Below are 15427 nucleotides of genomic sequence, written 5' to 3' on the forward strand. Positions count from 1 at the left end.
TGGGACGAATTTATTTTGTTTACCCTGAAATAAGATAACACGAGCTTTCGAAACACAGTTCTCTAGTCATATTCTTAGGCAAAGTTAGCTTAATTATTACAAAGCCACTACTACAGTGATAAACCTCTAAAGCAAGGGTTCTTAACCAGGAGTGCACGCACCACTAAGGGGTGCGAGACTTGTTCCTAGGCGGTGTGGGGATGCTGAATTATTAGGGTTTGTTATAATATGACGTAAGAAGCAAAGTTGTTTTTACCAGGTTTCAACAAAAATTTCGAACTCTAGGCAACTATTATTTTTCAGTCAATCCTAGGAGGGAGTGCAAGAACTGGTTGGTAATTTCAAGGTGGTGCCGACAATGCAAAAGGGAACCACTGCTCTAAAGTCTGAAGCATCGCTTTCTGAAAACAAATATATGCCAAATACGTGGTCGGTTATCGAAAGGATCTATCTAAAAATGAAATCTCTCAGAAAAGAAACGTAAAATATATCGCTTAAAACAAGTTTAGAAACACGTTAAGTTAGCCAGCCCATGCTGTTTTGATTATTCAATGCAAAATTTTTGAAATAAATATTTATTTGCGTGCAAGTATCCTGGTGCAAACGCATTTTATCTGATCTGTTGCAAAATTAAGCGAGTCGAACAAAGCAAGCCTAAACCTTTGTTTTTATATTTTTGGAGTACTTTAAGTCATAATATAAAATGCTAAAGTTTTGTATTGCGATCGCTGGCCTTCAAACACAGACAGCCATCTTGAGCAAATCTTATGTTTGGCAAAAAACGTCTTTAGCCTTGAAACCATTAACCCGCAAAAATCAATTGCAATTTGCTTATTTGTAAGCTTATTTCTAGCACTGTATTTGCAGTTTTGTGTGGCATAAAACATTTTTTAACTAAAAATAATAGTAAAGTTCTGCGGTAGTGATAGTAGTTTGATTGGTTGGCCCATGGCCACCTGGAGATGCGGCCTGATTTGTCACATTTTGCAGATTTTGATTACAGCAACTGCTAGTGTTTGATTGACATTTTCTGAGATTTTTTTACTTTTAGCTGTCTCCTAATGATGTAAAAGGTTTTTGTTGCCTTGGGGAAGCAGTAGCAAATGAGAAAAAACAAGTTAAAAACCCTGAATCAGACTGTTATTGAAAAATTAACAGTCTGACTAAAATTTTCAAAATCAAGTTTTCTTTGTTTTTCAACATGTGAGGATGTTAAAACCTATTGTGTCATCTGGGGAAAACAGTAAAGAAAGCGTAAAAATATAATTTTTAGAAAAACTTATTTAAGCTCTCGCCCAAACTTAGCAAAATCTAGAAATTTCTGCAAAATGTGACAAATCAGGCCGTACCTTTAGGTAGCCATGGTTGGCCTAGTTAATTTGAAAAAGGAAACCAGAAAATGACGAGTGAAGAGTAAAACGCTCTTGTTCCAAAAGCAATTGCTGCCCCCGAAGCTATTACATATTTAGCGATAAAAAGTAGCCGAACATAGTTATGGACAGTTCGATTGCAGATTATTAGTAGTTTAACTTTTTTGTTGGTCTTATAGCACTCTTTTACAGCAAAAAAAGTTCTAGAATACGTGACTGGGACATTTTTGGGAAAGCGTAACGACTGCGCCCAAGGTCAAGCTGGTGACCTTTCTTGTAACTATTTTATTACATTGACCAGTTTCCCAAAAAAAGAAAACACTCTTGTGCAATCTAAGCTTTAACGTTCAGCATCAGTTTAATAATTAAACTTATGTTGCAACAACAAATGTAAAGTAGGTTGCCTTTATGATGCCTGTTTTACATCAAATTATTAAAAGGTTCTTCATTTAATTAAGCATTTAAAATTTAAATGATTTTTTCTTAGTTCTTTTTTTCATCCGTTCCGTTAGCTCAGTGGTTACTCGTCCGGATCAAGATCAGGCGGCGCTGGTTCGGCTCTCGGGGTGTGCGCTTGAGCATCGCATTTCAGGACTCCATTCAGCGGCACGTAATGAATGAATAATTCCCCAGCAACAAAACTTTAACAATCGAAAACTTCTCTGGCAATGTCGGTAACCGGTCCGGCGACAAGAGCCTCTATACAAGTATGCTAAACTACCAGGAATAACCTATCAAGGCTTTGTCAGGCCGAGGATGCAGATTCCAAACCAAACTAAACCAACCTTAGAACGAAGTTGTTGATTGGGTCTGTATTGCTTGCTCAACAAATTCATATGTTTGACATTTATTGTAGAAAGTGAATACAGCACGCAAGGCAAAATTTTACTAATAAATCCATGTGATGAGACAGGCGGCAGCGATAGCGTATTTTCAATTCGTTGACGTACGAAATTCGATGATGGCTTGTGAGACTTTGTTGAAACCCTGGATTGCCGCCAGTTCTGACGCATCTAAACCGTGCTGAGTTAAAAGAATAAGATGAACAGTTTAACAATGTCATGTGTATAGGCTATATGAAAGAATTTTTTTTTTAATAAAATTAATGTAATTCATCATTACGTAATGATTATTTAATGAGCCAGAAACCTTTTAAACACTTGCCCGGACCTGTTCTGGGGCAATAGTTTATTGTAATTATTGGTAAATATTGGTATGGAGTTAAATAACATGATGTAATTAATAACCAAAAATTTAGCACATATCTTTCTTTTTGCAAATACGGTACTGTAGTTTCGCTCTACGACATGTAGCCTACATGAAGAAAAGAGATATAGCAGAAGGCTTTAGGTAACAACTGTAATGTAAATTATACAGCAATATAAAAACATTAAACAGAGATAAAATTCTACTTTTGTACAAACATACTTTATCTTTAGTATCAGGATGGACACCATGTGAAAGCAACGATTCGGCTACTGCTGAATGGCCGAAGCAACCTGCAGCATGTAATGCGGTATAACCGTTCTGAAACAGACAACATTCAAAAAAATAAATTAGATAAAGTGTAAAATCTAATTACACAAGTATGCTAAAAAGTTCTTTGTTACTTATTTGTTTGCAAAGAAGATTTATTGATGACAAAAACTAATTTTTGTTTCCACTTGCTGTGCATGGATGACAGCTGGAAGAAGATTTCTTGGTAGCCTACAGTAGACTACAAAGATTCATGCTATCAATCAATTTCTCACGTGGCAGAGATGATTCCACCTCTGTCAATCAAAAGCTTTAGACACATTTAAATATTTTTTAATTAATTAGCCTACAAGATGAGATGCAAGATCGATAGAACAACACTGCCTCGAGCTGCAATAATTTTTTTTTAAGAAAGTTGTATTGTAAATGAAGAGGTTTACAACCGACATTTAATATAATGGCGTTACATGCCGGAGAGGAGGCAATTTAAACAAGAAATGGTAAAATATTTTAGCGTAATTTCTAACAAGGCCATGATTCGTGATACGCTGCGAAGCAGTACTGCAGTGGGATTATTTTTAAAAAATTCTTTCTCGACCAAGATGATTTATGCTTCATTGAAGTTGTTCTTCATTGCTGCAAGTCGACCAAAAATGTTGACGTCAAAGCTAATTTGAATCCACAACCAGATTTTCAAATCATTACAAGTGAACATGGCCAGCCAAAAGCTTTGTCCAATGGCTAAGCAAACCAAGACGATTAGAGCCTGCGACAAGCAACAGCCTTCATCCATTTTCACAATTGTTAAGCTTCGTGGTTTTATCTACATATTCCTCCCGTTGCGGGATTACCTTCAACAGCCCGGTGTATGGGTTCCGTTTTAGCAAACTGTCCACAATTTGTTTGTTGCCTGTACAAGCTGCTTTAAATAAAGGAGTTGCACCGTCTAAATTTCGAGGTCTGGAAGTAAAAACACAAATTACAATTACTTGACATAATAGTACGCTACGCATACTGCTGCGCCAAAAAGGGATACTTACACAGAATAAGAAAAGTCAGATGTAGTAGGACTGGATTCGATTCCAAAGAAGTTGGTTAACAAAGTGGTTACATTGTAAGCATGCCAAAAATTGCAGTCGCTAAAAGAGTATAGCAAAACGACAACAAATATACGATTTAAATTTTATTGCTGTTTATTGCATCGCGAAAGCGGCATTACGCTACTTTGCTATGTTTGCTTGAACATGGAATTTGCGTAAGTAAGTTGTGTCGCCACAACGTTGACTTAAAGTTTATGTTAACAAACTTAACATGCAATGCGCAGCTCTAACGAACATAATAATTATGTCATTCATACATACGTTAAAGTGAACATGGAATTGAACTGACAAACAAATGTCACTACTTGCTGCTACATTTGATTTGAATGAAATTTCGGCATGCATGTGCAACGCCAAACCGGGCCTTCAAGACAAATTCAGACTAGTTGAAAAGCATCAAAAAAACGGGCCCAAAAACGTCATTATGGATAACTATTCACACTTTACACAGTTACAAAAAAGAACCAGTTTGTATTTTTCATGATTTTAACAAAGCAGTGAAATGTTGACCTCATAACTAAGTAGGCTATTACAACTGGGGCTTTAGTTTTGTTTAATGTGATCAATAATCTTGCATCAATCTTGTAGACTTGTAGGCTATAGTTAGGGACGGTACATTACGGGACGCGCAACTCCGTTGTTCCTTCAACATTAGAAGGGTCAATTGCCAATTTGACATTTTTTTTACGCTTTACTGCTGGTTTGCTTTCAACTAAAAACCTTAAATTACTTTAAAACCAACTTCACTCTTCTTATATAACCCATAAAAAGTAAAATATTTTGTAAATTACAAAAAAACGTAACCCTTCTAGTGTTGCAGATAAGCCAAAAGCGGATGAAGCTTCGCATCCCTATGATCTACAATCCCTAGCTATAGTATATAGACCTTATTTTGTAGCATGCAAGCTACGTTCATACCGACGTTGTAAGAACATGACTTGGTGATGTAAAAAATTACTTTCAGTCTAAGCGGGAAGGCGATCGAAATTAATGCGAGTGTCATGCTCAAGCTAACGTAGATGAAAAACGTACACGTCATATTTCTACCAATCACTCCTGCACGACACATGCTCAAACTAACCTAGTGATGATATGGTTTAGTCAGCTATTATGAATTGCACGCTAAAGCAAGCTAGTCAAAGCAACTCCACGCAAAATGCTGTTTTAGTATTAGCCTGCACATGCATTAGAACACAACGTTATAACGAACGTGGTTTCCGCATTCTCATTACGCGATTTTGACGTGATCCATACGTGGTCTAAACGTATGATTTGTTTATCTGGAATCATACCCTACCTATCAACGTTTGCTCCAAGCTGCAACAGCGTTTCGATGACATCATAATGTTCCATTTGACATGCAATCCACAATGGGGAAGTGCCATCCTAGGAAAAATAAGAATATTGGAATGTAACACCTCGACTATATTTTCCAAAGAAGTCCGAATGCACAAGTTGAGTCCACTTGTTCAACAAATATGCTACACTGATGGTAATGTACAACAAACGTTTTTGGTGACTGTGACTGTTGCACTTCGGTGCAAGTGCGGATTCATTTTACATAAATAACTAGACTAGAGTAAAATACAGTGACGTGCATTCAGTCAGTACCTTTCTCTAGTGCTAAATACTTCACAAATGACATACTTCTCTTCTGCTATTTACATCCGCGTGGTAGCGCTCTAACACTCGAACAACATCTGTTTGACCATTCTGGGCGGCAACAAAAATTGGAGATGTCGTGTCTTTGAGTGACAAATGTACCTTCGCTCCTTTGAAACAAAGCAGTTCTACAATGTCCACAAAACCCATTTGAGAGGCAACGAAAAGAGCAGTCCCTCCGTTCTAAACATAAATACTGAGCTCAGTGAGCTGTAAAGGAGCAGTTTGAGAATATAGTTCCTTGTTGTAGTCACCGAAGACGTGTTTTTATTGTTAATGTAATTTAATACAAAAATAAAAGAGCTGAATGTTAAGATCTCTTTAAGTCACAAAGTTCTTTGCACAAAACAAACACAACTTTTTACAAAGCTATAACAAGCCGGCTTGCATTATTGCATAAGGCGATTAATTTTTGTGTGACAAAACTGTTATACATAAACATGCTTTAAGTAAAGTATATGATGTTACCAGCAACTCAAACGTCCAAAAATGTAACAAGATAATTGTAAGCTCAGGTCATTAACATTGTAATCAAAGGTTCTTCGCAATAATGTCCAGTTTTTGTCAAATTTTATTAAGTTAGGCCACATAAAAGCGATGAAGAGAATAGCTAACTTTTGAAGAAGTAAAAACTGCAAAACTTGCTTTACACTAGTAAAAATTATGTGACTCTTTTAGTTATGAACTTTAGCCGGACAAGGGTTAATTGAGTTGAGCAATAGCAACATTTCTGCAAAGCAGAAGACTATAAAGTTTATAAGAATAACTAAACATTTACAAAAAGTCAGACTTTTGAAAAGATGAAAGAAGAGAAAAACGTATTTGCTTTTGAAATATGACCATTATAGAAAAAATGTTAAAACTATTCGCAATCGCACTATATTTTAAATTTTAGCCTTGAGTTTGTTTTGTGACAGTAATTTAAAACTAAGTGGGGGTGTTCCATTTCATTGTGAAGCAGGGAAATAGAATTCTTGGTAAACAACATTTTCACATAACTCACGTAACTTTGGGCGTCAATCATAGCCCTTTTGTTTAATAAATGCTCGACTATATCGTAAAAACCACACTGAGCTGCAAGAAATAAAGCTGATGAACCAGTCTGAAACAAAATAAAAAATAAATGTCAAACTAATTCTATGAACTAATTAGAAAATTTAAAAGCTAACCAATGCCGTGATAAATTACATTTTGCAAACGTTTCCACTGACTCCAAGAATAAGATGCAAAAGTAAAGCGTGGTAACATTTTAATAACTGTATTACGTCTTATGAAACATCTATACTCGCTTCAAACTGTGAAATTCCTCACCTGTCGTCTAGAATCAACGAAAGCACCCATGTCAATCAAAACTTTAACACAATCGAGGTGCCCGCCAATGCAGGCCAGCATGAGGGCGGTAGTCAGCTCCTGCGTAGTATGACGTGCAATAAATTAGGTGATGACGAAAATCTAAGCGTGGAAATTGCCAAGGGATACTGGCTCACCAAAAGAAAAACAATACTTGCTGCTGTAAAGGTTAAGTCATGACGTTATGTTGAAAATTAGACTTGATGACATGTTTTCCGACTTTTATTGTCACATGACGTGCGGTTAGCCAGATGTGACAGAAGGTCAACAAAATCACCCAATTTTTACATAAAACAACGTATTTTTCTTAACAACGTATTTGAACCTCTCACCAAGTCTTTGACATCGACGCTGACCTGACCTTCCTCTATTATTTGGATGAGCTGTCCAAGGTCGCCATGGTGCGCAGAACGGAGTAATGCTTCCTCCATGGTCTGTAGCGTCTGTGGAAGATGCTTTTATAAGGAAGATACAAAGTGTGATACAGAAGTGTTTTCTTAATCAAGCTACGTTATTTTTTAATTCGGTTCAACTTCTTTCTAAACACTATCGACTTGAAATGTTGTAAGCAAAAATCCACTATATGAGTGTGAAACACACATAAAACGTATGAAAGAATTTATCAATTTTTTTGAGCCATTTTTTGATGAGTTATCAAATGTTTAAGCGTAGAGTAGGCTAATCGAAACGAAACTTTTCCAAACGTATTAGAAACGTGGCGATACAAGTTTGTGTAGCTTCAAATTATTGTACAGTAGGCTTACTTTTGAAAAAATTCTTTTTCGTTCCATTTTAAGTACTATTTTTATAAAAAAGACTCCTTTTGGGCAATCATATCATGAGTGTGTTTTGTGAAGTTATTGCGCCGCTTTACTTTGTACGTGAATATAGTACGCCTACTTTGATAAATTATAATACAAAGAGTAAGAGATCAGTCTATTTCTAGCAATATCAAAACTTGTTGTAACTTTTGTATCATAAATTTACATGAAAGGGTGTTCACACGACACCATATTTCGCATCTTACCGCCTTGTGCAATGACGTAAGGGAGTCGATGGATCAATAAGCAAAACACAGCCTGAGTGACCAGGAAGACAAACAACTCTTCTTGTTCGGTTGTTGTTTAGAAAATCACCACTGGCAACACTTCTTTCTTGCAACATAACTAATTCCTGCTGTGGTTGTGAAACGCTGCCAACGCTTAACTCAAAATTGAACTTAACCTGTTTCGCAGACAAGGTGCTGTCAAAATAAACGCCTCAAGTTTACAAACGGTCGTAGCACTTAATCCAGTGAAAAGAATAACAGATAAAGTAGACAAAGATTCTCATATCAAGAAGTATTCACCAATACAGCTTGTTCTTATTAGTTCGTTTTTAGTCTATAATTATTTATTTTATTTTTTTCAGATCTACCTTGATTGAGATATATTTTGTTTCTGTATGTGTCTATTCAATAACTCGTTTCTGTTTAACGCGGAACTGTTAGCCTATACATTACTGTCAACGTTTATGAAGCCCTGATATATTTTTTTTATATGTAACCTTCTGCATTCATCCTAAGCTGTCACATCTATTACGAACTTTCGGTAGGCTATATATACTAACATCAGCAGTTGGTAGACCTACTTTGCTTCTGAAAGCACATTCAGGAGATGACCACAAATATCAAGAACTCCCAAGAGATGTGCTCTATTTCTGTTTATTTTTAGCTTTGCAGTTGACTGCGTGTTTGTTAGACCGACATGTAAAGCATGGCCTACTCTTTGTTACAATTCTTTGTCTGAAGCTTAATAATGATACAAGCAACTTTGCTTACAGATTTAGAATGATAAAGCTTTCAAGATTTAGAATATTTGACGCACACATAGTCAACAAAATTGTTTCTACAAAAAGTGAGGGTGCAGCTCATCGCTTTTTACTATTTCCGGCCATATTCCAGATAATAAAACTACTTAGTTGTATGTTTCTGCTTTGACTCTTAGATATGAAAAAGAGATCTTCTTCATGAGTCCAATTAGCAAGTGCCCGCTCCGAAAGCTCAATTGGTTAGCCGAGCGCGTGATTTCGTGAACGAAGAAGCTTCAAGATCAAGCTGCGCTGGTTTGACTCTTTGAGTGCGCTTGAGCAACGCAGGTAGGCCTAAAGGAGTGCTCTCCATTCAGAGGCATCTAATGGGTGGAATAATTCCTCGCCAATAACATTTCAACAATCGGAAACTTCACTCTGTTAATCTCTGTTAATCTCGGTGTCAAGAAGTTGAAATGAAGTCGGAAGTTGAATGCTTTTAGCTAGTCGACCTGCTTCCGTAAATGTTGTGGTGAGGCGAGTCGAACTGCATGATGGTCATTTTGTGGTCGCTTACAGACTATACGCTGACTTGTGAAATATGTTGAATTTAAGAATACTTATAGTTTTGATGCAGTCCCATGACAACGTTTACCATGATAGCATGTATTATTGTATTTATTTAAGTTGGTTTGTTTTGTGAAAAAATATAAGAAATGTTAAATGACAGACGAGATAAAATTTTGATATAAGCTATCATATATTTTATTAAGAAATAGCCAATATCTGAACATTGCAGCTGTTCGGCAAAAGATTTTGCAACATTTTGTTTGAAACTAAAACACCAAAGCATCGATGCAACACAGACATGATCAAACATTTAGTTAACTGGTGCGGAGCTCGTTTAATCATTAAACTAAAAACTGCACAAGCTTCCCAGAAAAACGCAAAATTTAGAAAAGTGTCATCAAACCAGAATACCTTTGCGGTAATGCAATCAAGAATAAATCATCCTCGCTTGTCAGGGAGGTATTTATGTGACGTCACCCAATTGCTCCAGCCAGTGTCGTGTCTCAAGGTTGTGCCCTGTGAGTTTCCCATCTCTAGAAAGTCCGAAGACAACATTATAACATGAGCAGGACGGTGATATACACAGATTTAGGCTATACACGAAACATATGATTCTTGACGTAGGATCGTAGGAGGTAGATAGTAACACAATTATTCAACTGGGACAATTTAGAAATCACTCCTTTGAGGAAAGTAACTCTCAATTGATATATAGGCCTAACCGTGGACTATGTTGTTTATCCATCAGTCGTTCCATAATTTTATGAATTTAGAGTTAACTTAAAGATACACCATGGTCAGGCCCGGATTTAGGGGGGGCAGAGGGTGCAGGTGCCCCGGCCCCCCTTTTGAAGGGGGCCCCCGACGTGGAAAAAATGTGATTTTGTGTGATTTTTTTCTTTTAGCCTTTGAAGTTTCTACAAAATGCTGTGTAGTGCAGAATTAATGCTACTGTAGACGTAAAAGTAGTTTTTGCACGGGGACCCCCTGATGTAAAAGTGCTCCGGGCCCCCCATCAGCTAAATCCGGCCCTGACCATGGTGTCTATCACTACTCCTGTTACATCATTTATTCGACAGTAGAACACCTTTACTATTGGTGTCTTCAATGTTTTCATCAGATGGGTTTTGCAATTGTTAAGACGAGGGCACAGTGCGGCTCCGAAAAGGCTTTGTCTTAATTCTGTCTTAGTAACTTATTTCTTTAAAGTTATTTCACCATTTCACGCAAGGCGTTGACTTTCTGTAAAAAGGGTCTCATCGTATATCGTTTTATTATATTACATAATTACATTAGTGGTGTCATTTATTTGACCATTAGACGAAATCTGTTTTCAAGATATGGCAACGTGATACATATCAGTTCTTCTAAGCAGAAGTATCCATGTGCAATTTATGAATCTTCATCTTGCGGAAGAAATAGCTTAACGCTACTTTCAAATCTTCTCAAGCATTATCAAATGTAGCCTACCTTTTCCAAATGCCATTTTTTCTTTGTTTAAAATCATTAATGTGTTGTGATTTTTTATATTTTTGGCATTAGATGGTTTTGCTTCACTCTGTACACAGTTTCCTCTCATCTTTATCCCAGTTCATTTTTTCTATTTAATTTGCTAATAACTTTAATAACAATTCAACGATTTTAAAAGAATCTAAGAATTTTGACAGCTTTTAAAATTATTGCAGTTACAACACTTCCAAATTGATTGCACAATAACTTACTGCATTAGCCAGGCTTATTTACAGTCATTTGCAAACGAGACAAAGTCCACATCACCAGCATTTTCAACTCAGAATCAAATCGCTAGACATCTTCAGAGACTGTCTCCGTCCGACTCCGATGGTATGATCTCCCAATCTGCAAAGTTTAGAAGAGCTAAATCAGTGTTTCTCAAACTTTTTTAGTCCATCGCCCCCTTTTCATTATTGAAATAAAATTTCGCCTCCCTAGTTCTGTCAAGTAAAATAAACATTGACAATATATGATAATGCTCAATGGGTTGGATGAGCTTGGCGACTTTTACAAAGTTTAAAATGTTTGGCGACATCTTCGTAAGATAGAGTCGAAGATCACCCAGTTTATGAACTACCAAGCGATTTCTTTGCTTTGAAAGCATCAATGTCACAGCCGAAAACCCCTTTTCAACCATAGCCTATATGAAATAGGAAACGACAAAATCCACATTCTAGCTTCTTTCTAGAGAAGCTTATATTTGCCAGCAACCCGGCACCAAAACAAATCGTATCGATCATTTCTGAATTTCACTTTTGACTCATCATCTGTTTGCATATCAATGAACTGCTCTTGAAGTTCCACTTCTATGTCTGTGGGTTAGGTAGAAAATGGTTGTACCACCCAGTTTGGAGCATGGAGGTCCAGGCATTGAATATGTCCTCCAAATGTGCGATGTCATTCTTTAAGGGTATCACGTCTTCAGCTAATGTCGCGTCAGTGCTTGATAGGCATTCGATAACTGAAACAAAAAGGGCATAAATGCGGCTCCAACAAGCACCTTTTGAAAGCCATCTTATCCTGGTACCGGTATGCAATAAAAAGACGTTCAAATTGTATATCATTTTGGCAAAAAAGTGAACGCAATAATCTGTTGTTGGGAGCATGCGCTTTTATCTTGTTGACGCATTTTATCACACTATTCAGTGATTCATGCAGTTCAGGACTGAGATTACGGGCAACCAAATGCTTACGGTGAATCACACAATGTATTGCAATAAGTTCATCAGTGCTCTTTTCATCAGTGCACTGAACCCTTGATGCTTTCCAGCCATTGCCGGATCACCATCAGTTGCACATTGTAGAATATTCTTCAGTGGAATCCCTTTCTCTTCGTAGAAGATTTTCACTGCATTAAAGATGCTTGATGCCCGAGTGTCTGTGCAAAGACTGAGCGCAAAATCAGTTCTTCTTGAGTTCTCATATTATCAACAAAATGCACATATCCAAGCAGCAGAGATACATTGTCAGTCAAGATGGATTCATCTATTTGCAGTGAATAGTTTGTCACAGGTAGAACCTCAATAAGTTGTTCCAACGCGTCAAAACTCATTTCATCAATACGACGCTGAACTGTGTCGTTGCAGGTACAGCCCTCAAAATTGATGAAGTATTTGTTGTATTATTGTTCCGATTATTTCTTTCGCAGCTGACATAATAAGATCTTCGCCAATAGGTTTGGCCGTTTTTTCAATGAACAAAGATAGGTTATAAGAGGCAATAAGACCATTTTCCATTTACGTGTCAGTCCTGTTAAAAGGATTTTGGATACTAGGCCTAGGCTGCTTTGCTTTTTTATCTTTAAGCTTCCTAAAGTCGCAGCCAACTTTGTTTGGATGCTTTATTTGGAAGCATTGGACTGTTTATTGGTGGTTTGATAAATTCGCCCCCTTTAAGTGTTTTCGTGGTTTTCGCTCCCCGATCGCACGGGGGCGATTTCGCCCACTTTGAGAAACGCTGAGCTAAATTATAAGTTTGCTTGGTAACGTCAACACAGAAGAAAATAGTAATGGCCAGTTTGATTGTTTTAAAAGAAATCTGTGAAGCGAAATTATTAAAAGAAACTAACGTTATCCAGTGTCTACAACACGTAACACACATTTTTGCATTCGCCTATAAGTCATACAAAGACAGTACGGTAGCCTACCCTACAAAACGTCACACGAAACGACGCTTTTAAAAACGCTAAGCTGGAGTTTAACCCTAGAACACCGAAATTTTACGACGAGAATTACCAATGAAATAAATTGAGTGGCGTAGTATAATGGGATGTTTGGAAATAACATAAATGCTAACAGACAGCAAAATTTTGTTGCTTAAAAAGTAGTTTTTTAGCTCATAAGCAGTAATGGTCTTGTATGAAGTCACTGCTTACATCTGTGACCAAAACTCCCTGAACTTTAACCTTAGAATCGACTGACCGCAACCAACAACATTGCGATTTTTGAAGCTGAATGTGGTCCGAGTCGTCCGATATCAAGACAGTATTATTACAGCAACAGCATTTCTTCGTCAATTTGATATTAGTCAAGTACGCGTATGCTACAGCAGAACAAGAGCAGCTGCAATTGCAATACAAGCAATAACAAGCAACGCAGGAAGCCGTCATAAAAAGTAGGGCTACATAGCGCAGGCATGAGATGTTTCGCTAATCTTAAGTTTGGGTTTTGGAGGTCTGCAAAAATTGCAATCGCTGTTCCTTTATCACAAAAGCATCTTGTGACAACCTAACACTCGTCACAATTTAAGATCATGGTTACCTGCCTATACCACTACAAAACATCGAGCAGCATTTTAAACTTTTGCCAATTACTATAAATCGATTTTTGTGTTGATCATTAACTCGCGTATCTGTAAGTCTCGAAGTTTACTTTGGGAGTTGTTTACTTTACATTTGCAGAAGAATTTTAAACCCAGGTAAAGCAGTAGACTTACCGCAGCTTACAATGCAGATTAGAAGGAAACCGCGAAAGTAAACGCATTTATCATTGCAGCTGAGTTTATTTTTGTTATATCAAATTGATTGAACTACCGGTTGGTGTAACCTTAAACTAAAGCTACAATATAAACTGTAGGCTATTTAAAATATATAGGCCATATAATATATTCGGTTATTGTTTGCATCAGACTCAAAATAGTATTCTAAAAAATATGTAGAGGAATTGGAATTGTATTACTGTATTACGGACTGAATGAAAGTGTGCATTAAAAGTAGGCCTAGATGTAAAACAGATGTAGCATCAGACAGAAAGCAAGAACAACTGACTTCCTGACTGGAAAGTAACCATAGCAAAGGTATTTAGTGGATGAAACAAGTAAACTACATGCAACAACACTTTAACAGCAAATACCACCTCACTTTGTTAATCTTGATGGCTGGCCTTGAGTCAGTGGCTCAAAGCCTTCACATTAGATCAGTAGCTTTTTCTACTTTTAGCCTTGATTTTCGCATATAACAAGGTACTCTAAGACCTCTGGTAAGAGAAAAACAACAAATAAAGCAAAAGCTGGTTTCATGTAGGTTTACTATGAAAACGGTTAAAAAATTATTCAAAACTATATTTACTATTATATCTTGAAACAAGTCTAAAACTCATTTGACATTTGAACTGCAAAACTGCCGAGTAACCAGTTAATTGCATGCTTGAGCAACAGGCTGGAATGTGAAATCTTTTTTGTAGTTCGATAAATGAAGTCTGTTTCATTGCGTTACTGCATTAGATTCTAAACCTAGTCAGAAAATCAGTCATTTTTCACCTTTACTGAACGTCTGCAACGCTGTAAAATTAACTGACGAAACTTTAGGTGGATTGATGTAAAATTAAATTTAAAAAATGTCTAATTTTCTGGCTGGGAAGTCATTTAGCTGAAAGTGATCGACTAACTCATACAGGCAGTCGCAAACATATTGGCAGTCAACTGCCGCTATAAGTTACTTTTACAGCTACACAGATATGGCAGGCAAGTCACAAATGCTAGTTTTGCTGTAGTGACTGCTCAGCCTTAAGTAGGTGGCCGAAATTTTTTCCAACTCAATTTTTTAATAGCTGGGTTGATTAAGCGCCAGACTTTGTAAACAACAAAACGGCAAAATTAACCAACGGCGGTTCAGCTCAAGGGATATATGCGCTTGAGCAACCCGTTTTAAGGACAGTTCTCCATTCAGCAGGACCTGGTTGATGAAATAATTCACAAGCAAAAAAGTCCATACATTTGGTGACCGAGCATGTGTCAGTAGTTCGAAACCTGTATAAGTAATAAGAGTAATGTTATGGTTTTATTTATTGTTGCTAAAGGTCTTTCAGCAACAAGGCTCATAATAAATTTTATATCAAGTTTAGGTTATCATCACATTGTTGCCCGACTTACACTCACTGCGTTATGCAAGAAAGAAGACAATCGGTACCGCTTCGGTTGGACCCGACCTGCAATCGATCTCAGATCAACCAGCACCAGAATGGAAGGCGAAACCACTCGGCCACTGAGTTGGTTCCCCTTTACAAGCATGCAAAATTGCCAGGCTCAAGCTTCCAAAGAAGCTTTTACAGGAACAAAATATAGATTCCACAATTAATCGATCAAATTATTGGCACTTTGAAC

At 37.0% G+C, this 15427-nt stretch overlaps 1 protein-coding gene across 1 annotated transcript; it reads right to left on the reverse strand.

Annotated features, from left to right (window-relative positions):
• Positions 1 to 2166: 2166 nt before the first annotated feature.
• Positions 2167 to 11225, reverse strand: LOC145769441 (uncharacterized). Its single transcript, XM_082581082.1, has 11 exons — positions 11038 to 11225; positions 9728 to 9849; positions 7986 to 8201; positions 7291 to 7401; positions 6920 to 7018; positions 6612 to 6710; positions 5594 to 5791; positions 5244 to 5332; positions 3698 to 3806; positions 2799 to 2897; positions 2167 to 2393 (listed from the first exon to the last, which is right to left on the reverse strand). The coding sequence occupies exons 4-11, from the start codon at positions 7387 to 7389 to the stop codon at positions 2304 to 2306; spliced, it is 882 nt and encodes a 293-aa protein (XP_082437208.1). The 5' UTR covers positions 7390 to 7401; positions 7986 to 8201; positions 9728 to 9849; positions 11038 to 11225; the 3' UTR covers positions 2167 to 2303.
• Between the last annotated feature and the right edge of the window lie 4202 nt (positions 11226 to 15427).

The sequence above is a fragment of the Aplidium turbinatum genome, chromosome 4 (assembly GCF_918807975.1).
Source record: "Aplidium turbinatum chromosome 4, kaAplTurb1.1, whole genome shotgun sequence".
NCBI classification, from domain to species: domain Eukaryota; kingdom Metazoa; phylum Chordata; class Ascidiacea; order Aplousobranchia; family Polyclinidae; genus Aplidium; species Aplidium turbinatum.